Source organism: Symphalangus syndactylus, chromosome 12 (assembly GCF_028878055.3).
Source record: "Symphalangus syndactylus isolate Jambi chromosome 12, NHGRI_mSymSyn1-v2.1_pri, whole genome shotgun sequence".
In the NCBI taxonomy this organism is placed as follows: domain Eukaryota; kingdom Metazoa; phylum Chordata; class Mammalia; order Primates; family Hylobatidae; genus Symphalangus; species Symphalangus syndactylus.
This window is the reverse complement of record NC_072441.2, coordinates 145,992,838-146,016,481: the sequence shown is the minus strand read 5'-3', so window position 1 is coordinate 146,016,481 and position 23,644 is coordinate 145,992,838. Positions and strand designations below refer to the sequence as shown.

Below are 23,644 nucleotides of genomic sequence, written 5' to 3'. Positions count from 1 at the left end.
GGTGTAAGCCACCTTGCCTGGCCCTTGGGAACTTTTTATCATGATTGAAACGTGCACAAGCGTCATAGGAGAGCTGGAACTGCCTTCACCTTACACTGGCAGAACTGAAGCTCTGAGAGGCTCTCAGTGAGGAGTCATAAGGGAACTTTTTATTTGAGCGCCAGGTGTGATTGACTTACGGGTATAAGAAGTAGAACTTTCTTTCTCTTCAATACGGAGCTGTGTCTAAGCTGGGATGGGAGATAAAATTTATGTGCAGCTAAGGCTTGGTAGGTCCATGTGTGTTCCCAGGCATGTTTTCTAAATGGGTCACCTTGCAACACCCATTGTCCTTTTTGCTCTGAGTAGCCCTTCTGGGGCTGACATCTCTCTCTCTCCGCTTCTTCTGGGCATTACTAGAAAGGCAAGAATTGTTCTGCGGAGTTGGGTTCACAGTGCAGCTCGGGGTCATTTGGTCACTGGGCTCTGGCCACCATCTGCAGAGCCAGAGGCGTCTCTGCAGTTACCATTCACTCCATCTTTCCTCCCCTGCCAGCCTTGGAAGCCTCTTGTCTGCCTAACCGGCAATCTGCTTGAATTGGGAGAGGGAGAATAGCAAAAGGGAAAATACCCAAGGAGAAACAAACAAATCAATGATTTAGATACCTATTTTTGGAGTGCCTTTTATGTAGCACTGTTTTAGGCCCTGGGGTAACAGCTCTGTGCAGGCTGACACAGTCTCTTCTCCCAAAGTGACCTCCAGGGGGCAGACAGTGATTGTCATAATGCTTAATATGCATGGAGCCCTACTATGTGCCGGGCCCTGTGTCAACTCATTTACTACTTCCAACAGCATAATGATATAAATGCTTCTGTTATCTTCATTGTATAGGCGAGGAAACAGAGGCACAGGGAGGCTCTGTATCTTGCCCAAGCTAGTAGCTAATAGAGGTAGGATTCCAACTCAGACAGTCTGAAAATTAAGCAAGGCCATGGGGTGCAGAAGGGTTGACTTGCTCAGGGAGGAAGTGGTCTTCTAGCTGAGACCTGCCTAATGAGAAGCAGCCATGCCTAGATCTGGAGGATGAGTGTTGCAAGCAGTAAGATTACTACAGCAAGTGCAAAGGCTGAGACAAGAATGAACTTGATGTGGTCAAGAGCTGGAAAGGAAGCCTCTATGGCTAGAAGGGCAGGAATGAAGAGGAGAGTGTGGAAAGAGGTGAGGAGAAGGGTGGATGGGCCCAGGCTGGCAATATAAAACCCCTTAAGGGCTTTGCAGCCATTGGGCTTCTTCCCTTGCTCGGGCAAGGCCAAGCCCTATGCCCATAAACCCCAAGAGGTCATTATCTTTCTATCTCCATGGGTGGCTAGGGCACCCATTGAGGGGCTGCCTCTAATCTCGCATTGGTCCCACTGGTCCTGGGACCCTGATGACCGTCCACTGTCTGGAATGTTGGGGAGGATGCTAAGGGAGGGCCTAGGGCCTGGAGAAACCCTTTAAACTAAATGCGGGGTGGGCAGGAGATGTTGACCCGTGAGTCAGAGGCCAGGTAGTGCAAAGGCACTTTAATTGGGGTCTTTAAGATCACCAAGCTTTGATGTCCCAACCCTGAGTCAAACTGTCCCGTTGACCCCCCTCAACTTCCTGGCCTGACTGCTTGCTACCTCCAGTGACAGGAGAAGTCCCTTTGAGGGTATTAATTAGAACTTCCTCTTCTAGATTCCAGGGCTTTCTCCCTGACTGGGGTCAGGGAAACAGCTCTTTCCAGAGATCATCCGTGGCCCCACCCCTCCCACTTCGCCCAGATTCGGGCGGTTCCACTGAGGCTGGTACAAGCACAACCCCAGGGCCTCCTAGCCCTGCCCACAGTCAGTTCTTGCCCATGGGTGCCATTCCTTCTACTTGGAATGCCTTTTTGACTTTTGTTTACATAGACAATTCCACCTACCTTACTCTTCAAGGAGTAACAGACTCCTTCCTTTAATTCATGCCATCATTCTTTCTTTGTTTTCATCCATTCATTCATTTCCTTCATAAAATTTAGGCATTCATTTGGTTCCTGCCAGGCACTGGGGATGCAAGAGGGGGTGGGACTGACCCTGAGGTCAAGGGGTGTCTCATCCTCTGTGAGAAACACAAGGTAAACCAGCAGGACCTGCTACATAATTGACAGGTCCCAGTGCAGATGAAAATGCAGAGCCCCAGGCCGGGCGCGGTGGCTCACGCTTGTAATCCCAGCACTTTGGGAGGCCGAGGCGGGCGGATCACGAGGTCAGGAGATCGAGACCACGGTGAAACCCCGCCTCTATTAAAAATACAAAAAATTAGCCGGGCGTGGTGGCGGGCGCCTGTAGTCCCAGCTACTCGGAGAGGCTGAGGCAGGAGAATGGCGTGAACCCGGGAGGCGGAGCTTGCAGTGAGCCGAGATTGCGCCACTGCACTCCAGCCTGGGCGACAGAGCGAGACTCCGTCTCAAAAAAAAAAAAAAAAAAAAAAAAAGAAAATGCAGAGCCCCTTGTCCAAAATGTACTATGAATTTCGAAACAGTGACAGCAGAGCATCAAACCAGTCCAGGGGCCCTTCTTCACCATGGGGTCCCTCTGCAGAGGTCATACACCCATACAAGCTGGCCCTGTAAGCAAGTGATTTCATGAGAGATGTGTGATGGAGGTGAGCCTGAAAGTCATCAGAGAGGAGGTGATGTCTGTAACTGCCAGAGCCAGGAGGAGAGAAGCCACATGGCTGTTTCTGGAAACTGCAAGTTGTCCAAACAAAAGGGCCAGGAGCAGCTGGAGTCAGGCTATGTGGGGCTTTGTGGACCAGTTAAGGAGCTGGGTCTTTATTTTATTTATTTATTTATTTATTTATTTTTATTAATTTTTTTTGCATACAAAAACAATAAACATTTTCTAAAAATACATACAAACAAAAAGATGCGTATCAAACATATTAGGAAGGTTGCACATGGGAAGTCGGGGAATAGAAATGGGGGTGGGAGTTAAAATAAATGAGAGAGGGACTTTATATGGATCAGTGATAATAACTCAATCCTCTATTTGACAAAGAAGAGGGAGAAGGAAGAGGAAGAAAAAGAAAGTAGGATAAAGGATCAGAAAGGGAGGAAAATAGAAAAAATTAGAGTATGACTCCAGGGTAGACCTGTTTTGTTGTCATTGAGTTGGTTGGTTGGTTTGTCTGTTGTATTCTTCATGTTTCGCCAAGTTGGCCAGACTGGTCTCGAACTCCTAGCCCGAAGTGATCAACCCGCCTCGCCCCCCAGAGTGCCGGGACCACAGGCATGAGCCACCACGTCCAGCCCCCACATTGCTTCTGGCCTCCGTGGTAGACCTCCCAGACGGAGCGGCCAGGCAGAGGAGCTCCTCACTTCTACCCAAACACGGGGCGGCCGGGCAGAGGCGCTCCTCACTTCCCAGACGGTGGCTGGCCGGGCAGAGGCGCTCCTCACTTCCCAGACGATGGGTGGCCGGGCAGAGGCGCTTCTCACTTCTTCCCGGATGGGGCGACTGGGCAGAGGTGCTCCTCACTTCTTCCCGGATGGGGCGCCCGGGCAGAGGCGCTCCTCATTTCTTCCCGGACGGGGCGGCCGGGCAGAGGCGCTCCTCACTTCCCAGACGGGGCGGCCGGGCAGAGGCGCTCCTCACTTCTTCCCGGATGGGGCGCCCGGGCAGAGGCGCTCCTCATTTCTTCCCGGACGGGGCGGCCGGGCAGAGGCGCTCCTCACTTCCCAGACGGGGCGGCCGGGCAGAGGCGCTCCTCACTTCTTCCCGGACGGGGCGGCCGGGCAGAGGCGCTCCTCACTTCTTCCCGGACGGGGCGCCCGGGCAGAGGCGCTCCTCATTTCTTCCCGGACGGGGCGGCTGGGCAGAGGCGCTCCTCACTTCCCAGACGGGGCGGCCGGGCAGAGGCGCTCCTCACTTCTTCCCGGACGGGGTGGCCGGGCAGAGGCGCTCCTCACTTCTTCCCGGACGGGGCGCCCGGGCAGAGGCGCTCCTCATTTCTTCCCGGACGGGGCGGCTGGGCAGAGGCGCTCCTCACTTCCCAGACGGGGCGGCCGGGCAGAGGCGCTCCTCACTTCTTCCCGGACGGGGTGGCCGGGCAGAGGCGCTCCTCACTTCTTCCCGGACGGGGCGCCCGGGCAGAGGCGCTCCTCACTTCTTCCCGGACGGGGCGGCCGGGCAGAGGCGCGGAGCTGGGTCTTTATTCCCAGGCAGTGGGGAAGCTCCAAAAGTGTTAACCAAGAGCATTATTAGATTTTTAAAATTAATTAATTAATTAATTAATTAATGAGACGGAGTTCCCCTGTGTTGTCCAGTCTGGAGCAGAGTGGCGCGATTTAGGCTCACTGCAACCTCCACTTCCAGGGTTCAAGCAATTCTCCTGCCTCAGCCTCCTGAGTAGCTGGGACTACAGGCGTGTGCCACCATGCCCGGCTAATTTTTGTATTTTTAGTAGAGATGGGGTTTCACCATGAAACCAGCCAGGCTGGTTTCACACTTCTGACTTCAAGTGATCCACTCTCCTCTGCCTCCCAGAGTGCTGGGATTACACATGTGAGCCACTGCGCCCGGCCAGATTTTTTTTTTTAAATATCATTCTGGCACCAGATATGAAATACAAATAATAAACATATGAAAAATACAAATAATAATATATATGAATAATACAACAAATAAAATACAATGGAAAGAAGTTCAACTTCATTAGCAATTTAAAAAATTAAAGATTAATGTGGCAAAAAGAAAAAAAAGAACGATGTAGGCAAGGCCATGTGCCGCGGCTCACGCCTGTAATTCCAGCACTCTGGGAGGCCAAGGTGGGTGGATCACTTGAGGTCAGGAGTTTGAGACCAGCCTGTTCAACATGGTGAATCCCTGTCTCTACTAAAAATATAAAAATTAGCTGGACATGGTGGTGTGTGCCTGTAATCCCAGCTGCTCGGCAGGCTGAGGCAGGAGAATCACTTGAACCTGCGAGGTGGAGGTTGCAGTGAGCTGAGATCATGCCACTGCACTCCAGCCTGGGGAACAAGAGCGAGACTTTGTCTCAAAAGAAAAAAAAAAAGAAAAATGTAGGCAAAATGGTGAAAAGAAAACTTTCCCAGTAGCAGTGGGTCTATCAATGAGTGCAAATTTCTGGTGGCAATTTGTTTGGAAAACTTCAAAAATGTGCACCCTAAGATGTTTTGGGAAGGATACTTAAGAAACTGGTGCCTGTGGTTGTTTCTGGGGAGGGGACCTGAGGGCAGGGGAAGAAAGAAACTTTACTTTTCTCTGTACACCCTTTGAAACTTTGAGCCACGTGTTTACATTTTCAATGTGTATCCCTTAACCAAATTGTTCCATCCCTATCCATTTTTCCTAAGGAAAAAAAATAATAGAGGTGCACAAATCTGTACAAGGCTGGTTATCACAGTGTCATTTATAATATCAAAACATTACAAATGACTTTAATCCACATGCTTCAGGCTGGCACCCTTGCCCTCAGAGGTACTGAGTCGTGTATTAGGGTGCTCTAAGCAATATGGTAGACATGGTGCACATTCAAAGGGGGTTGGTTTTACTTGATAGTGACTAATTTAGAACAAAAACTTTATATTGAAACCAATATAGCAGGTCACACCACTAGGATGACTAAAATAAAAGAGACAGATGATAAGTATAGCCAAGGATGTGGAGAAACTGAAGCCCTCTTACATGCTGGTGAGAAGTAAAATGGTGTGGTCACTTTGGAAAACTGTTTGGCAGTTCCTCAAAAAGTTAAACATTGAGATACCATATGACCCAGTAATTCAACTCCAAGGTATATACCCAAGAGAAATGAAAACATATGTTCATATAAAAACTTGCATATGAATGTTCATAGCAGCATTATTCATAAGAGTCAAAAAGTGGAAGCAACCTAAACGTCTAACAATTGATGAGTGGATAAACAAAGTATGGTTGATATTTGTACAATGGAATCTCGTTTGGCAAGTAAAAAGAATGAGGCACTGATACAGTGATACCTGCTACAACGTGGACGAGCCTTGAAAACATTATGTAAAGTGAAAGAAGACAGTCATAAAAGAAATGGCTAGAATAGGCAAATCCATAGAGACAGGAAGGAGATGAGTGGTTGCTGGGACCTAGGAGAAGTATGAATGAGGAGTGACTGCTAGACGAGCATGGGGTTCCCTTCTGGGGTGAGAAAAATGTTCTGGAATGAGTGGTGGTGATTGCACAACCTTGTGAATGTACTAAAAACCACTGAATGGTTTCTTAACATAGGTGGATTTTATGGTATGTGAAATATATTTCAATAAAGGTGTTGTTTTTTTTAAATGGATATGATATGGCATAGAATTAGGGTGACCAATTGTTCTAGTTTGCCCAGTACAAAAAGTTTTCCCAGGGGCTGGGCGCAATGGCTCATGTGTGTAATCCCAGCACTTTGGGACGCCGAGGCAGCCGGATCACCTGAGGTCAGGAGTTCAAGACCAACATGGCGAAACCCCATCTCTACTAAAAATACAAAATTCGCCGGGCATGGTGGTGCATGCCTGCAATCCCAGCTACTTGGGAGGCTGAGGCAGGAGCATCACCTGAACCTGGGAGGCAGAGGCCAACACGGTGAAATCCCGTCTCTACCAAAAATACAAAATTAGCTGGGCGTGGTGGTGCATGCCTGCAGTCCCAGCTACTCGGGAGGCTGAGGCAGGAGAATCACCTGAACCTGGGAGGCAGAGGTTGCAGTGAGCCCAGGCTGGAGTGCAATGGCGCGATCTCGGCTCACTGCAACCTCTGCCTCCCAGGCTGGGCAACAAGAACGAAACTTCGTTTCAAAAAAAAAGTTTTTCCAGGACATGAGACTTTCAGTACCCAAACCGGAAAGGTCCCAGGCAAGGCAGGATGAGTTGGCCACCCCACATAGAATGCAGACTTTACATTCGTATTAATAATAACATATAAGACTTTAAAGGGATTTTCTGCTTGCAGTTCACTAGTGCTACTGCAGAGGGAACGTTTAAGAAGCACTGACTTCAATGTCCAACCACAGGAAGTAGTTTCATTGGTTCATTCATTCATTCACTCCCCATTAGAGTGCAAGCTCTATGAAAGCAAGGGCTTTTGTCTGTTTGATTCACTGCTGTCCTCCCGGGGCCTAGAATTGTGCCTGGCACATCAGATGTTCTGTAGATGTTTGTTGAGGGGGACCGTGTGCTGGAAGCCAGCAGTACATCGTTCTCTTTCGCCAAATCCTGAGTGGTCCCAGAAGTCTGGCTGAGAAGGCGGCTTCTGGGTGGAGGACTCCACTGACAGCGAGTATAGGGACATCTCAGTGCTGTTAAGAAAATATTTTAATGGCAAGGAAAAATGCTCATGATGGAATGTTATGTGAAAAAGATGGAACACAAAATTATGTAGGTAGTGTGAGTCCAGATTGTTTAATAGTGTTTAAGTGACCAGGCGCGGTGGCTCACACCCGTAATCCCAGCGTGTTGGGAGGCCAAGGTGGGTGGATCACTTGAGGTCAGGAGTTCAACACCAGCCTTGCCAACATGGTGAAACCCCCATCTCTACTAAAAGTACGAAAAGTAGCTTGGGGTGGTGGTGCATGCCTGTAATCCCAGCTACTCGGGAGGCCGAGGCAGGAGAATGGCTTGAACCCCGGGAGGCAGAGGTTGCAGTGAGCCGAGATCGCATTATTGTACTCTGGCCTGGGTGACACAGCAAGATTCTGTCTCAAAAAAAATTTTTAATTAATTTTTAAAAAGCGTTTAAGCATTAGAATAGATGAGAATGGGACATATTAAAGTATGTCGAAGGTGGGAATCCATTGGTGAATACTTTTGAATTTTTAAATTCTTTTTTTTTTTTTTTGAGATGCGGTCTCGCTTTGTTGCCCAGGCTGGAGTGCAATGGCGTGATCTCAGCTCACTGCAACCTCCGCCTCCTGGGTTCAAGCGATTCTGCCACCTCAGCTTCCCAAGGAGCTGGGATTATAGGTGTGCGCCACCATGCCCGGCTAATTTTTCCATTTTTAGTAGAGGCAGGGTTTCACCATGTTGGCCAGGCTGGTCTGGAACTCCTGACCTCAAGTGATTCACGTACCTCAGTCTCCCAAAGTGCTGGGATTACAGGCATGAGCCACCGCACCCGACCTAAAATTCATTTTTCATTTTTTATTCAGCCTCTGTGATGCCCTGCCAGATGCAACTCTGGGAGCTGAGATCCTGTGGTGAACCAGGCAGATAAGATCCCTGCTATCATGGGACAGGTAGGATTTTATAATTGGAGGGAATGAAACCCAGAGTAAAGGAGCAAAGTTATTTTTTTAAAAGACTGATGAAATTCCGGATGTGCTGAAGAACCAGCTGGAAGCTTGTAGGTAGGGGACTGTTCCAGCAGTAGTGCAGACTAGGGAGTCGGGGTGAGGGCTTGTTTAGGAAGAAGCAGGAAGACAGAGAATGCCTCTCAACACACACCCATTGTGTGTACTCTGGTAAGTCCCTTCTTCTGTCTTGTCCTCAGTTTCTCCATCTGTTAACTGAGAGAAGGCACTAGATGTGTGCGTTTATCTCTTTATTATTCAAATCAGAGAACTTTAAAAATTTAATTGACAAATACAAATTTATACATTTATAGTGTGCAATATAATGTTTTGAAATATGTATATATTGGCCAGGCACGGCAGCGCATGCCTGTAATCCCAGCACTTTGTGAGGCTGAGGTGGGCAGATCACATGGGCCCAGGAGTTCGAGACCAGCCTGGGCAACATGATGCGACCCTCTCTCTACAAAAAATACAAATATTATCTGCATGTGGTGGTGCACACCTGTAGTCCCAGCTACTCGGGAGCCTGAGGTGGGAGGATGGCTTGAGCCCGGGAGGCGGAGGTTGAAGTGAGCTGGGATCACACCACTGCACTCTAGCCTGGGTGACAGAGTAAGACCCTGTCAAAAAATAAGAAATAAATAAATTAATAAATATGTATACATTGTGGAATGGCTAATTGGGTTAAGTATGCATTACCTCACATACTAATTGTTTTGCAATGAGAACAGTTAAAATTTGCTTAGCGATTTTGAAGTATACAATACATTGTTAATAACTATAGTGACCATGGTGTACAATAAGTCTCTTGAATTTTTTCCTCCTGTCTAACTGAAATTTTGTATCCATTGACCCACATCTCCTCAATCCCTTCTCCTGGGCCTGGCCCCAGCCCCTGTTAACCACTGTTGTGCTCTCTGCTTCTATGAGTCCGACTTTTAAAATTTCACATAAGTGAGATCATGCAGTATTAGTCTTTCAGTGCCTGGCTTACTTCACTTAACGCAATGTTCTCCAGGTTCATCTATGTTGTCGCAGATGACAGGATGTCCTTCTTTTTAAAGGCTGTATAGTATTCTATTGTGTATATATCACAATTTTTTTGTGTTGTTGTTTGTTTGAGATAGAGTTTTGCTCTAGTTCCCCAGGCTAGAGTGCAATGGTGCAGTCTCGGCTCACTGCAACCTCCACTTCCCGGGTTCAAGCAGTCCTTCTGTCTCAGCCTCCCAAGTAGCTGGGATTACAGACACCCGCCACCATGCCTGCCTAATTTTTGTGTTTTTAGTAGAGATAGCATTTCACCATGTTGGCCAGGCTGGTCTCGAACTCCTGACCTGAGGTGATCCACCCGCCTCGGCCTCCCAGAGTGCTGGGATTACAGGCGTGAGCCACTGTGCCTGGCCGTCACAATTTCTTTATCCATTCATTCAGTGATGGACAGTTAGGTTGTTTCCATATCTTGGCTATTGTGGATGATACTGCAGTGAACATGGGAGTGTAGATATCTCTTTGACTTATTGATTTCATTTCTTTTGGATATATAACCAAAAGTAGGATTGCTGGATAGTGTGGTAGTTCTATTTTTAGTTTTTCAAGAACCTGCATACTGTTTTCCATAATGGTTGTACCAGTTTACGTTCCCACCAGAAGTGTACAAGTGTTCTCTTTTCTCTACATCCTCACTAACACTTGTAAAAAGTATAAACACTTACAAAAAGTAAAAAAATTACTTTTTATGAGGCTGAGTGTGGTGACTCATGCCTGTAATCCCAGCACTTTGGGAGGCTGAAGCGGGCAGATCGCCTCAGGTCAGGAGTTCGAGACCAGCCTGGCCAACATGGTGAAACCCTGTCTCTACTAAAAATACAAAAATTGACTGGGCATGATGGCGGGTGCTTGTAATCCCAGCCACTCAGGAAGCTGAGGCAGGAGAATCGCTTGAACCTGGGAGGTGGAGGTTGCAGTGAGCTGAGATCGTGCCATTGCATTCCAGCCTGGGCAACAAGAGCGAAACTCCGTCTCAAAAAAAAAAAAAAAACATTTAAATGTTTTGTAGAGATGGAGGCCTCGCTATGTTGTCCAGGCTGGTCTTGAACTCCTGGGCTCAAGCAGTCCTCCTGCCTCAGCCTCTCAAAGTGCTGGGGTTACAGGCATGAACCACTGCACTCAGCCAATGCTTGTCTTTCATCTTTTTTTTTTTTTTTTTTTTTGAGACGGAGTTTCACTCTTGTTGCCCAGGCTGGAGTGCAATGGCGAGATCTCAACTCACTGCAACCTCTGCCTCTCGGGTTCAAGCAATTCTCCTGCCTCAGCCTCCTGAGTAGCAGGGATTCAGGCATGAACCACCATACCTGGCCCATCTTGTGTTTTTTTAATAACTCTCCATTCTGCTCTCTTCCCAGTCCCTGGCAATTACCATTGTACGTTCTGTCTCTACAAATTAGAGTACTCTGGGTACCTTGTATAAGTGAAATCATACAGTTTTTGTCCTTTTGTGTCTGGCTTATTTACTTAGCATAATATCCTCAAAGTTCAGCCATGTTGCAGCATGTGTCAGAATTTCTTGTCTTTTTAAGGCTGAATAGTATTGCATTGCACGTATATACATGAGATGGCTTTAGAGCTTTCTTCAACCTTGAGGCTGTAGGAGTCTCAATGCGAGGCCTCCGTTGTCCCTCAGGGTGGACTGCTGCCTGTAGGGTGAGTGGAGATCCTGGCTTCAGAAAGACTTTCCTTCCTGCTTATGTCACCAGAACCTTCCCTGAGCCCAGTGGTCCTGGGAGATCCTGGGGAGGGATCCTAGGAATGAAAGGCTTTGGCTAAACACCTGCTGCCTTCTCTCTGAGGCTTCAGCAGCTGGGTCAGGGTTGGGTGCTGAGCAAGGGTTGGGGAGTTAATGATGGCCTGCCAGGGGCTTGGTTGTCCAGATGAAACGGGCTTTGCTCTGAGGCCTGGCCTGATTACAGGGAGCCCTGCGCTTGCCCTCCCCACGGCCCAGGCCTGGCCTTGCAGCAGCCCCTGCATGCCCAGCTGTTCTGGGGCAGCTGCAGAGGTAGGCGGAGCTGAGGAATTTGGGACAGCAGCTGCCAAAATGCATTGGCTTTGGGGCCTGGCACAAGAGATACAACTCATGGTGAAGCCAGCAAGTTCATGCTGGTTCTCATCTGAGGGCTAACTAGTAGTGACAATCACGGTTGCTTCAAGTTTTAATATGTTCACCACATACCAAACACTGGACATGGATTATCTCAGTTAATTGTCACACAGCGGTAGGAGGTTGGTATCGTTGCCCCCATTTTACAGATAAGCAAGCTGAGGCTTGGAGAGCCTTGCCTAGGTCTATGCAGTTGGTAAATGGCCCAGCTGGAATTGGGCCCTGGTTATGTGCTGAAGGCTGGTTTCTTGTCCACTGCTTCTGTGATTCGGTGGGACATTCTTTGGCCAGCTTCTTAGTGGAGAGTGGGTGAGGGGCCGAGATCCACCTGCCTTCCCCACATGGGCCAGGAGAGCTCCTCTTGTAGCTACTTATGGATTCTGCTTCAAAACATTATTTGAAAGCCACTGTTAGTAGTTCAACCTATTTATTTTAATTTATGTATTTTTTTTGAGATAGGGTCTCACTCTATGCCCAGGCTGGAGTGCAGTGGTGCAACCTTGGCTCACGGCAACCTTTACTCCCCAGGCTCAAGCGATCCTCCCACCTCCGCCTCCCGAGCAGCCGAGACCACAGGTGTGCACCACCATGCCTGGCTATTTCTTTGTATTTTTAGTAGAGATGGGGGTCTTGCCATGTTGCCCAGGCTGGTCTCGAACTCCTGAGCTCAAGTGATCTGCCTACGTAGGCCTCCCAAAGTGCTGGGACTTCAGGTGTGAGCCACTGCTCCCGGCCTCAACCCATTTATTTTACAGATGGAGAAACTGAGGCCCAGAAAGCGGCAGGGAGCTGTCTAGGGTCATTCTAACAGGGTTGGTGGCTGAGCCAGGCCCTGCCTCTCAGCCACCTGCTGTTTCTGGTGCCCACCTGTCTTCCTGGATTTTGTATGTGACCTCCCTAGGCAGGAGGGCACTCTGGGGCCTCCCCTGCTGGGTCTGCTGGGCCTGGAGCCCATTCTGTAGGACCCCTGCAGGCCTTGGCTGGTGGACAAATCACTGAAGGAGGGAGATGCGGAGATGGCAGGCAGTAGGGGCAGAGATTAGAACCCAGGCTAGATCTCAGGCTGGCTCTGGGCTGACTTGTTGTGTGGCCTGAGTGGCTGCGTTCTCTCCAGGCCTCCATTTCTCCATCTGTTCAATGATGGGGTATTGACCGCTTGGGCCCACAGGCACCGAGCAGGGGAGGATGAATGGTCCCGACAGGAGATATAAATGTATGGGGAGGAAGACAGGAGCCACTGGGCCCAGGAGGGCTGTGGACATCCTGCCTTTGCCCCATCCTCCTCCAGGAAACAGCCTCCCACACTCTGGCTGCTGGCCGGAGGACGCCGCGTGGCCTGAGCGTGTCCAAGCCTTAGATGACAGAGTTCCTGGTCCCCTATGCTGCCCTGGGGCTGGTGGCTGCCCTTCTTCAGTCCTAAGACATCCTCCTCACCTTGGAGTGGTGCTGGCCCCAGCGGGGCTTGGAGGAGGCTGAGCTCTCTGTGTGGGCACTCACATGGGTGTCAGCCTGACCTACCCCTGCGTGCTCACATCCCTGACACGTGCACATACATGCAAACCCATACACACACCCTGCATAGCAGGAGCTCACAGACGGAAAGAACCAGGCCACTTCTCTCTTTTTTTTTTTGAGACAGAGTTTCGCTCTTGTTGCCCAGGCTGGAGTGCAATGGTCTGATGTCAGCTCACCTCCACCTCCCGGGTTCAAGTGATTCTCCTGCCTCAGCCTCCCGAGTAGCTGGGATTACAGGCATGCGCCACCATGCCCGGCTAATTTTGTATTTTTTAGTAGAGGTGGAGTTTCTCCATGTTGGTCAGGCTGGTCTCAAACTCCCGACCTCAGGTGATCTGCCCGCCTTGGTCTCCCAAAATGCCGGGATTATAGGCGCTAGCCACCGCGCCCAGCTGAGCCGGACCGCTTCTGTCTTTTAAGGCTCCTGGTAATTTAAAGATGAAGAAAGACCTAAATAGGATGTTCGCAATTGTGGTATGTTTTTATTTAACAAATTAATGTTTTTTAACACACAAACGCACGCACACACATCCAATGCAGTGCAACTAAGGGACTCACAAGATCATAACGAGAATTATAAAAAATGTGATTTCACATTGCTGTGTGGTCCAGTGATGGGATGTAAGTTTCAAATGGCATGAAGAGCATTCTGTTCTTCCCATCTCATCCATGATTCTCCAGGGCTAGACATCCAGCCCACTTTGTGTGCTCATTGTATTATGAAAAGTATCAAGCATCCAGAAGGATTGAAATAATGGTACAGTGAGCACCCATATACTCAGCATCTGGGGGCTACAATGAACATTTTGCAGTATCTGCTTTATCACATATCCATTCCTCTGTCCAACCCTCTCTCCATCTCTCTGCACAGCCAGCCCTCTGCCTATCCATCTACCTAGCCATCCATCCCTCCCTCCCTCCTTTCATTCCATCTCATTTTTGGATGCATTTTTGAGGCTTCTGAATGTGAGACCTGGGCCAAATGGCATTCTCTTCTCTCCTTTGCAGTAACAGGCCCTGCCACACACACAGGCACACACCTACCTCTACATGTAAACCCCACATGTGTACACACCATATATGACTTACCCATGTCCCCACATTTATACATGTACATTCCATGCACATATTCACATAACCACACACGCTCATCTGTGCACATATACCTAAACACCTCCCCTCCCCAACACACACGCACTGCCCACATGTGCACTCACAGAAGACCCTGGACATCTGCCCCTCCCCAACACACATGCACTGCCCACATATGCACTCACAGAAGACCCTGGACATCTGTAAGGAAAGCATCTGGAGACCTTTGGGAATCCTCAGACCTGTGACTCCGTGAAGCCGGTGCCAGGCCCTGGCTCTCTCCTCCACACTTTTCTGGCAAGTGCCAGAGGCTCCCTTGAGCTACCTACCTCAGATGTCCTACCTTTTTCACTCTTACCCGTCTTCTCTCTCAACCTCTAGTTGCTTCCCACAAAGGAAACGGATTCCTTCCAGAGTGTTACTGTGTATGGGAAGCAAATCCCACAGACCATCCACTCCACGCAGGCTGGGACTGTGTCTGCCCTATCCACACTGCATTCCCAGCTCCTGGCCCACTGTGGCTCTCTCTTTTTTTTTTTGGAGACGGAGTCTCGCTCTGTCATCCAGGCTGGAGTGCAGTGGCGCTATCTCGGCTCACTGCAAGCTCCGCCTCCCGGGTTCATGCCATTCTCCTGCCTCAGCCTCTCCGAGTGGCTGGGACTACAGGCGCCCGCCACCACGCTGGGCTAATTTTTTGTATTTTTAGTAGAGACGGGGTTTCACTGTGGTTTCGATCTCCTGACCTCGTGATCCACCCGCCTCGGCCTCCCAAAGTGCTGGGATTACAAGCGTGAGCCACCGCGCCTGGCCCCACTGTGGCTCTCTCTAAGTGTTGATTGGAAAAACGTCCCCAGAGCAGCACAGAGGCACATACACTGGGCAGCCACAGGGGTACCCCCACCCCACACAGTTACATCCATGCACGCAGAACACCCTGTGTGTGTACATGCTCAAGCTTGCATCACTGTGTGCCTGCACACGTGTAAATGCGCATCATGTCTGCCTGTCTCCATACCTTCCAGATAGAGTCCCTGCCAGGACCTGGGTCCTTTCACAAAATCACCTAAGACCACTGTGCGCTCATCTGCTGGCACGTGAGATCCAGATGTGGCCCCATGACCGCTTAGGGCTCCTGGCTTGGCCCTGAACATCTGGGCAGCAGGGGTTTAGAGCGCCAGCTTTGGAATTCCAGTTCTCCTGAGAAAACCCGGGTTCCACCCTGGCTCTGCACGTGATCACTGTGCATGTTCCCCATATGATTTATGTACAAGTTACCTAACCTCTTGGAGCATCGATTTCCTTATTTGCTAAATGGGGGCAATAGTTCCTACCTTAAATGCATCTTAAAGGAGATAATCTCAGCAGAGTGCCTGGCATGTTGTAAGCTCTTAGAAATGCTTGCTGTGAATATGATTATTGTTACTTTAGCTTTTGCTCCGAAATCCCACGCATGCTTTGTGAAGAAGGACAGCCTTGGTTGGGGGGTGTTTATGGGGAGAGCAGAGTGGATGGTGCGTATGTGAATACTTCTCCCCAGATGCTCCCCCAATCCCAAGCTCTCATTATCCTATATGCATATTCATAAGGGATGGCCTCAGCCCTGCTCTGTAAATGGGTCAGAAGCAGGAAATAGAGGCCAGTACAGACAGCGAAGCCCAAGGGATAGGAGGCTCAAAGCCGGCACACATCTGAGTCCTCATGGATGGAAGGATGGTAAGAGGGGATAGGGTGAGAATGGACTGGGGGCACTGGGGTCGGGGCAGGAGTTCATTCCTATGTTGCAGATTTGAAAACTCAGGCCCAGTGAGATCAGATTAGAGAACCTTGGGGTGGGTGGTCCAAGAAATCAGAGCCTGCTTCCTTTGGGAACTGGAGTTGAGCATCTGTCTGGGCTGGGTGATGGGCACAGGGCAATGGACCAAATGACCCTTATATGTTTATTTCAAGGGACATGGTTTACATGGCATTGGGTGGAGAAGCTGAATCCTGAATTCCAACCCTCCAGTGAAGCTCAGAGTGGTGGTTGGGTGACTTGCCAGTATCACATAGCTGCTGACTGTGACTGTGCTTTTGGGGGTGCAAGAGATAGAGCTACTCTGGCCCCATGCAGGAGGTTCAAATCTGGGAGTAAAGGCTGATGGGCTGGCCAGGACACCAAGAAATGAAGCTTTTTATCTATGTCCTCATTTCATCTCCTCGGTAGTCCCCTGAGATAGCTGGGGTAAAAAAAACTTATCTTTATTTTACAGATGAGAAGCATGAGACTGAGAGAGGAGGAGTCACCAGGACCCAGCCACACAGTGAGTTATGCCCTCCATGCTGGGCATGTGAGAGCCCAGCCAGCCTTGGTCTTGGGCAGGCAGGAGGCCAGGACAGTGGCAGCGTATTACCTTGCTCTGGAAAATTTTAGCCTGAAGCCAGAGTGGCTGTCCCTTCACACATACAGTCATCTTAGTCCCTCGTTCCTTGCAGATAACTGCTTATTTCTGAGAATGTTTTTGCAGATGCTCACATTTGCTCTGTGAGGTTAAACAGAATGACCCTCCCTATTTCAGGGAAGGGGATGGACGGACACCCCCTGTGGGGTGAAGTGGCCCCCCAAGGATGGCATGGGGCATGGTCATCTGTGGCAGAACAAGAATCCCAGGGGTTGGTCCTCTGGGTCTTGGGTGCTTTCTACTGTTCTAGGTCATGGATAGGGAGGGGTTGGGGGTGAAAAATTCAGCTCTTGGAGCAGAAGTGTTCGAGGAGCTGACCCTGAGATGGGAGCGTGTGAGGGGGGCTCATCTGAGAGTGCTTGGTGGCATTTCAGTCTAAAGGATTTCTGTGCAGAAGATGACTGTGTAGGGGCTGTTTTTGGATCAGACTGTCAGTCACAGCAGAAGGAGGAAAGTGGACTTATGGTAAAAGGTCAGACATTCATCCAGCAAGCATTCACTGCCTGACTGTGTGCCAGGCCCTGTACTGTGCTCTGGGTAGGAGAGGGGGTAGCCAGAGAGCAGACCGTTCTTGGGTGGCTCACAGTCCCTTAAAGGCCTCGGGTTAGGGAAGGACTGAAATATTACTGGACAGAAAAATAGGAAGACTAGATATTGTCACCTCTACTTTTTCAAGGGAAGCAGTAGGACATCAGGGTGAAAGCCAGGCCAGGTGGCCTTCCAGCTCTGTTTCTTCTGAGCCGTGTGGCCTTCAGCAACAGTAACAACAACCACAGTGATCACAGTCAACGTTTATTCAACGCTTGATTTACATTTCGCGTGTCACTACTTCTTTGTTCCTCGGTTTCCTCATCTGTAAATGAGTGGGTGGGGAATTAATCGACTTCTCAGGGCTGTTGTGGGGCTCAAATTGTACCATGGGGGAAAGTTGGGCATGTGCTCGGGTTGTTTGTGAGGCCATAAGGGAGGCCCATATTGTTTGGAGAATTGGGGGAATCGGGAGGATGTTCATTCCTAATGGAGCCAGGTAGTGGGCTGGGGATGATGGTGCTGGCTGTCTTCACTGAGAGGTATGGCATGTGAGCAAGCTTCAAAGGAGAGAAACAGGGATAAGGAGAAGGACCTTCAAGAGGAGGGCATCTGCCAGGTGCAGTGCCTCACATCTGTAATACCAGCACTTTGGGAGGCCAAGGCAGGAGGATTGCTTAAGCCCAGGAGTTCAAGACCAGCCCGGGCAACATAAGGAGACCTCATCTCTACACAAAATTTTTAAAAAATTACCCGGGTGTGGTAGTACACACTGGTGGTCCCAGCTACTTGGGAGGCTGAGGTGGGAGGATCACTTGGGTCCAGGAGGTTGAAGCTGCAGTGAGCCATGATTGGGCTACTGTGTTCCCACCTGGGTGATAGAATGAGACCCTGTCTCGAAAAAAAAAAAAAAAAAGAGGACGGCATTGTGTGGGCAAAAGTGTGGAGGAGGGAAAGTGTAGGGTGTGTTTGTGGAACAGTCCTGGTGCAATTAATGGCTAAGCCTGGCGCCCAGTGAATCACCCAAGGATGCAGTCAACCAGCTCTTTGGCCCTGGGGCCAGCTTCGAGGCACAGAGACTTCTTTCCCTAACATTATCTTGTCCAGAGGTGGCTGAGGACAGGGCTAAGGGTGAAGGGAGACTAATTACACAGCCCTACTTCTGGGTCTCTCACACCTACCCCTGGAGAGCCATCTGTCAGGAATGTGGCCGCCCCTCCCCGCCTTCTGACCTCCTTAGCTAGGGACCAGTTTGGGCATCCCTAGGGAGTGATAAGCCACCAAGCAGGGGTGGCTGTAGGGAGTGAGTAGCCCCCAGCAGGCTGTTGGGAGTCAGTGGAGTTTGAAGAACAGATGGAGAGAAGGGAGGATGGGTTTAGAGTGAGAGGCTGGGGTCTTAGAAGAAGCAGTAGGTGGGCATGGTGGCATGCACCTGTAGTCCCAGCTACTCAGGAGCCTGAAGCAGGAGGATCACTTGAGCCCAGGAGGTCGAGGCTGCAGTGAGCTATGATTGCACCACTGCACTCCAGCCTGGGTGACAGAGCAAGACCCTCTCTCTTAAAAAGGAAGAAGAAGAAAACAGTGACGATGGGGGCTTACATTTGTCAAGCACCTACCATGTGTTGTAACCACCCTGTGAGGTATGTATCCTCACTTTACAGACCGGGAAACTGAGGCTCAGAGAGGTGCAGTGACTTGCCGAAGTTTCTTTATCCAGTCATTCAGCATTCAACCTCAGCATCTACGTATTGAGCAGAGGCTCTGCGCCAAGCACTGAGGAGTCAGCGGTGACCACCTCTTGGCTTCTGTTCCCAAGGGTGACAGTGTCCTGAGGTCACACGGGCTCAAACCGAAGTCGATTTCCGAACGCTCGCTTTGGAGCAGGATGCGAGCCCGGGCCAGGGTTGGGTCAGGCTGCGCGGCTCGCGTGGCCGCGGGAATCCCCGACCGCCCCCTTCCCCTGGGGTCCCTCCCGGCGCACCTGCCCCAGGTGAGTCTGCAGAGGCCCCGAGCGCCGCCGGAAAGCGTCGAGCGGCTTCGGTAGGTGGGGCGGGGCCGGGGCGGGGCCGGGGCCGGGGAGGGGCCAGGCCCGGCACCCGGATCCCGAGGTCCGCTCCCCGCGCCCAGCCCCGGGCGCCCGCAGCCCGGAGCCGCCGCCATGGGGGCCTGCCTGGGAGCCTGCTCCCTGCTCAGCTGCGTGAGTCCCGACCCCGGCGCCCGCCCGCGCCGCCCGTTCCTGCTGCATCCCTCACTTTCTTCTGTTGTGCTCCGAGTAGTTTCGTCTTTTTCCTTCTTGCAAACTTGTCTTTCTGGGCCGGTGTCCCGCCTGCTCGCCCTCCCGGACCTTCGCTCGGCCTCCGGATCCCGCTGCCCCCGTCCCCCCGCTCCGTCCTGGCCGGCAGGCGCCGGGCAGCTGCGGTCCCGGCTCGGGTGTCCGCGGGCAGGAGGGGAGCGCCCTCGGCGGGCGCCCTCCCGGGACCTGCAGAGACTGAGCCTGGAGCCCGGGGTCGGGGCAGCTCTGTGGACCCTCGTCGCCCCCCTTGGGGCGGTCCTCGGGGTGGCCTCTGTCCCCGTCCCGGACGCCCTGGTTCTGTGTGCGGGTCGGCCGGGCCCCGTCCCTCCTGGGAGTGCCCTGCCCACCCCTCTGGCCGCCTGCCCGTCCGCCTGTCCTGTCGCTCGGGCTCCGCCTGGCCGTTCGTATTTGTCTGGTTCCTGTCTCTGTCCGTCGTTCGTCCGACTGTCCTTCTGTGCGTCTGCCCGTCCGTCCCTCGGTCTCTCTGCGGTCCCGTTACCGTCCTCAGTCCGGCTCGCGCTGCCTTCCAGGCACGTCCCCAGCTCGCCCCGGACCATCTGGGCCCCAGCGCGGAGACTGGGATGGGAGGAGGGAGCCCCGGACTTTCTTAGCTGCCCTCGAGTGAGGCGGGTGCGGGTCGTCACGGACCACCGGGCGGAACTCTGGGTTGGGAGAGCAGGAATCGAGGGAGGTTCGGGTGTGCGCGGGGAGTGCCCGGTCGCGGGTTCGGGACCTGGGGGGAGGCCAGCCTCTGTGCTGTAGCTGCAGCCGCGGAGGGCAGGGGCTCCAGCAAGACCCCGGCTGGGAGGCCCGTTCTCCTTTCCCTTTCCCCAACCCCCCTCTCCTTCCCTCTTCCCCTCATTAAATCTGAGGTTCATGCAGGCAGCCCCCTCCCCCTCTGGCCCCACACAAAGAGGCCCTGAGAGGGAGAACGGGCTCCAGCGGCTGCTGAATGTCGGGACTGGCTTTCCTTTGTCCCTGACGGGTGTGTGTGTGTGTGAGAGAGAGAGAGAGAGACAGGGGGAGGAGGGGGTGTAGGGGAGAGCTGGGGGTCTAGAGATTGACTTCACAGCCATTTCCTGAGAATGAGATCATAGCACCGAGAGGCAAGAGAGCCTCTTGCTTCACTAGGCCTCCATTTTTCGTGTGTGTGCGCGTGTGCAGGAGGAGGAATCAAGCTGGTGCCTGAAATCCCTCCCAGCCCAAAGAATTCAAGGTTTGGGCCAAGTCTCTGCCAACAAGGGTTTGCTTCCTGGTGAGGGAGGCAGAGCTTCCACAGTGGACCTGATTTCCATCGGTTGCTCCTGGTGAGGCACAGGCCCTGCTGGGCTGGCCTGGGGGTGGAGATGTTGAGGGGCAGCCTGCCAGCCCTGTGTGCCTTGGTCACCCCATCTGGCAGTTGACAGTAACAGGGCCTTTCTCACAATGCTGTTGGGAGATGAGGCACAGCTCCTGGCACGTCGTGAGTGCTGCCTGTGGGAATTATTGCTAACATCAAGGAAAGGTGGGTGGAGAATTCCATTTGGAGACAATGCAAAGCCAAGTGCTGGTCTCTGAGTCACAGCATTCTACAATGCTGAGAGCAGATAGGTCTGCTCAAACTGTCTGTTTACAGATGAGAAGACTGTGGCCTGGAGAAGATAGCTGACTTGCCTAAGGTTGCACAGGGAAAGGGTGGAGAACTGCATAGTTAGGATCAACATCTGATTCCTGGTCCAGGCTTCTGCCCACACCTTCCCTCCCTTCCCTACATCTTGGCTGCCTGAGGCACAGGGCTGGTCCAGGGAAGAATTGGGAGATAACTTAGTGAATAATATCAGCAAGGGACCCAGCCCTCCCTTCAGTGCCATCCCCTTGGGGTTCTGGCCTCCGACATTTACTGATGTTCTGGCCTCTGACATTTACTGAGCCAGGTACTGTTCCAAGCTCTTCACCATGCCATCTCATTGGCTCTCCCCACCTCCTCCACCCTATGAAATCGTTAGCCCATTTTACAGATAACTATCCCAACACTCGCGGCATGAAGCTGTCCAGCAGTGGCCTAGGCCCCATACAGTAGTGAGCAGTATGTGTGTGTGTGTGTGTGTATATATATATATCTCCTTCCATTTAATCCTCACGAAGACCCCACTGGGGCAGTTAATATTGTTCCCATTTCACAGATGAGGAAACTGGCTCAGAGAGTGAAGGTGACTTCTCCACAGCCACACAACATTAAGTGGTGTAGCTGGGCAATGCTGGACACCAGTACCGTCCTGTTGCAGTGAAGAGTTGCTGCACGGGAGTCAAGTTCTATGTGGGGTTTCTGGGCAACTTCAGGAGGTGTTTTTTTGCATGCATGGGTCAGTGGGGAAGATTTTCGTACCCTCCCAGGTGTGACTCATCTGCTGATTGTGCTTCTCAGCATTGAAACCGGGCTGAAGGTGAACTGGGCTGAAGGTGGGTCCTGCTTTGGATGGGGAGGTAAGATGGGTCCACAGAGGATGGGGCCACCAGGCAAGCCGCCGGCACGTGATGACTCGGCTGTCTGCAAAGATTTCAGGAGGGTCTTGTACATCCTAGGGAGTGTGAAAGGCCTTTGGGTCAGACCACTGGACTCGGATCCTAGCTTTGCCTCTTCGCATCTCTGTGACTGTGGGCAGTCACTTTGCCCATCCCCTTGTCTGTAAAGTGGAGAAAACAATGGTGTCTGCCCCTTAGCCTGTTGTGAGGATTAAATGGGACTGAGGTTAGCACAGCTGCATATTTAGCACCAAGCTGGTGTGCAGTGGCCGGTCCATAAACACCCCACAGTAGTACATGACTCAAGACTACATGCAAGGAAGTGCTGAAGCCAGTGAGACCCAGGGCTGCCTAACTATAGAGACTGGGCTCTGAGCCACTGTACTCTCCTGCCCCAGGAGACCATTTTACAGATGAGGAAACTGAGTCCCATGGAGGGGAGGAGAGACTTGCCTGAGGTCAGATTACAAGTTATGGCAGAGCCAGCATTAGGACCTGCATTCTTGGCACTGCATGGGGGAAATAAGTGTACCTTGGGACATTTCCAGCTGACCTCTTCTCTGCTGTGTTTTGACTAGCCCTGGGGCGGCTCAGCCAGTTACGGAGTTGTTAATGAGGGCGGCAAGGTGCATGCTTGCCCAGGCCAGTTTTGCATTTTTAAAATTGTGATGAAATATATGTTAAAAAATTTACTCTTTTAACCTTTTATTTTAGTCTTCAAGGAGTTTGTATGTTATTTTATTTTATTTTATTTTGCTTTATTTTTTTGAGATGAAGTCTTGCTCTGTTGTCCAGACTGGAGTGCAGTGGCACCATTCTGGTTCACTGCAACCTCTGCCTCCAGGTTCAAGTGATTCTCCTGCCTCAGCCTCCCGAGTAGCTGTGATTATAGGCGTGCGCCACCACGCCTGGCTAATTTTTGTGTTTTTAATAGAGACAGGGTTTCACCATGTTGGCCAGGCTGGTCTCGAACTCCTGATCTCAAGTGATCCACCAGCCTCGGCCTCCCAAAGTGCTGGGATTACAGGCGTGAGCCACCACACCCAGCCTGTAATTTATTTTAGAAGACATGTATATTAAAATGGAGATCTAATAAATACAACCCTAATAAAAATTAATCTCAAATGAATGGCATTGTCAGAAGTAGTGCCAGCTAAGGCACACAGTAACTCCAGAACATCTTCTTACTGTCAGCCCTCATCTGGATTACTGACAACAGCCCCTGACTCTCCTCCCTTCCCCCAAAGATACCACACACCACCCCCTGACCTGTCTTTTTGTGATCAAAATGATATTTCTAAAATGCAAATCTGCTGTCATTCCTCTTCTTTCGCAATCATTCCCCATTGCTTTCAGGGTGAAGTCCAGACTCCCTGACGTGGCATACAGGGATATTGGCCACCACTTCCATGACCTCTGCAGCTTTTCTCACCCTTTCAGCTGCCCTGAAAATACGGTGTCCCTGTAGCTCTGCACGTGTCATTCTCTTTGCTGGGAATACCCTTCTCCCCTCTTCCTGCTCTTCTTTGAAAACTCCTTGCCCCCTCCCTTTTAAAAAAATTGAGGTAAAAGATGCATAACATAAAATATACCATTTTAACAATTTTTTAAGTGTAGCATTAAGTACAGTGGCACTGTTATGCAACCATCACCACCATCCTTCTCCAGAACTTCTTCATCTTCCCAGACTGAAACTCCCGCTAAACAGTAACTCCCCAGCCCCTAGTAACCACCAATTCACTGCTTTTCTCTATGAGTTTGGCTACTCTCTCCGTCTAAGTGGAGTCAAACAATATTTGTTCTTTGGT

General features: G+C 51.0%; 1 protein-coding gene across 3 annotated transcripts in view; it reads left to right on the top strand.

Annotated features, from left to right (window-relative positions):
• SERINC2 (serine incorporator 2) overlaps window positions 1-23,644 on the top strand; it is a 57,728-nt gene that overhangs the window by 17,574 nt on the left and 16,510 nt on the right. Inside the window, exons 1-2 of one of the 3 annotated variants that reach the window (XM_055255490.2) lie at window positions 15,714-15,788; window positions 16,325-16,375. In XM_055255490.2, coding sequence (XP_055111465.1) covers window positions 15,774-15,788; window positions 16,325-16,375 — 66 coding nt within the window. In that variant the 5' untranslated portion in view covers window positions 15,714-15,773. Of the gene's footprint in view, window positions 1-15,713; window positions 15,789-16,324; window positions 16,376-19,146; window positions 19,239-23,644 lie in introns of those variants that run through there. The other 2 variants (XM_055255489.2, XM_055255491.2) reach the window with 2 other exon arrangements.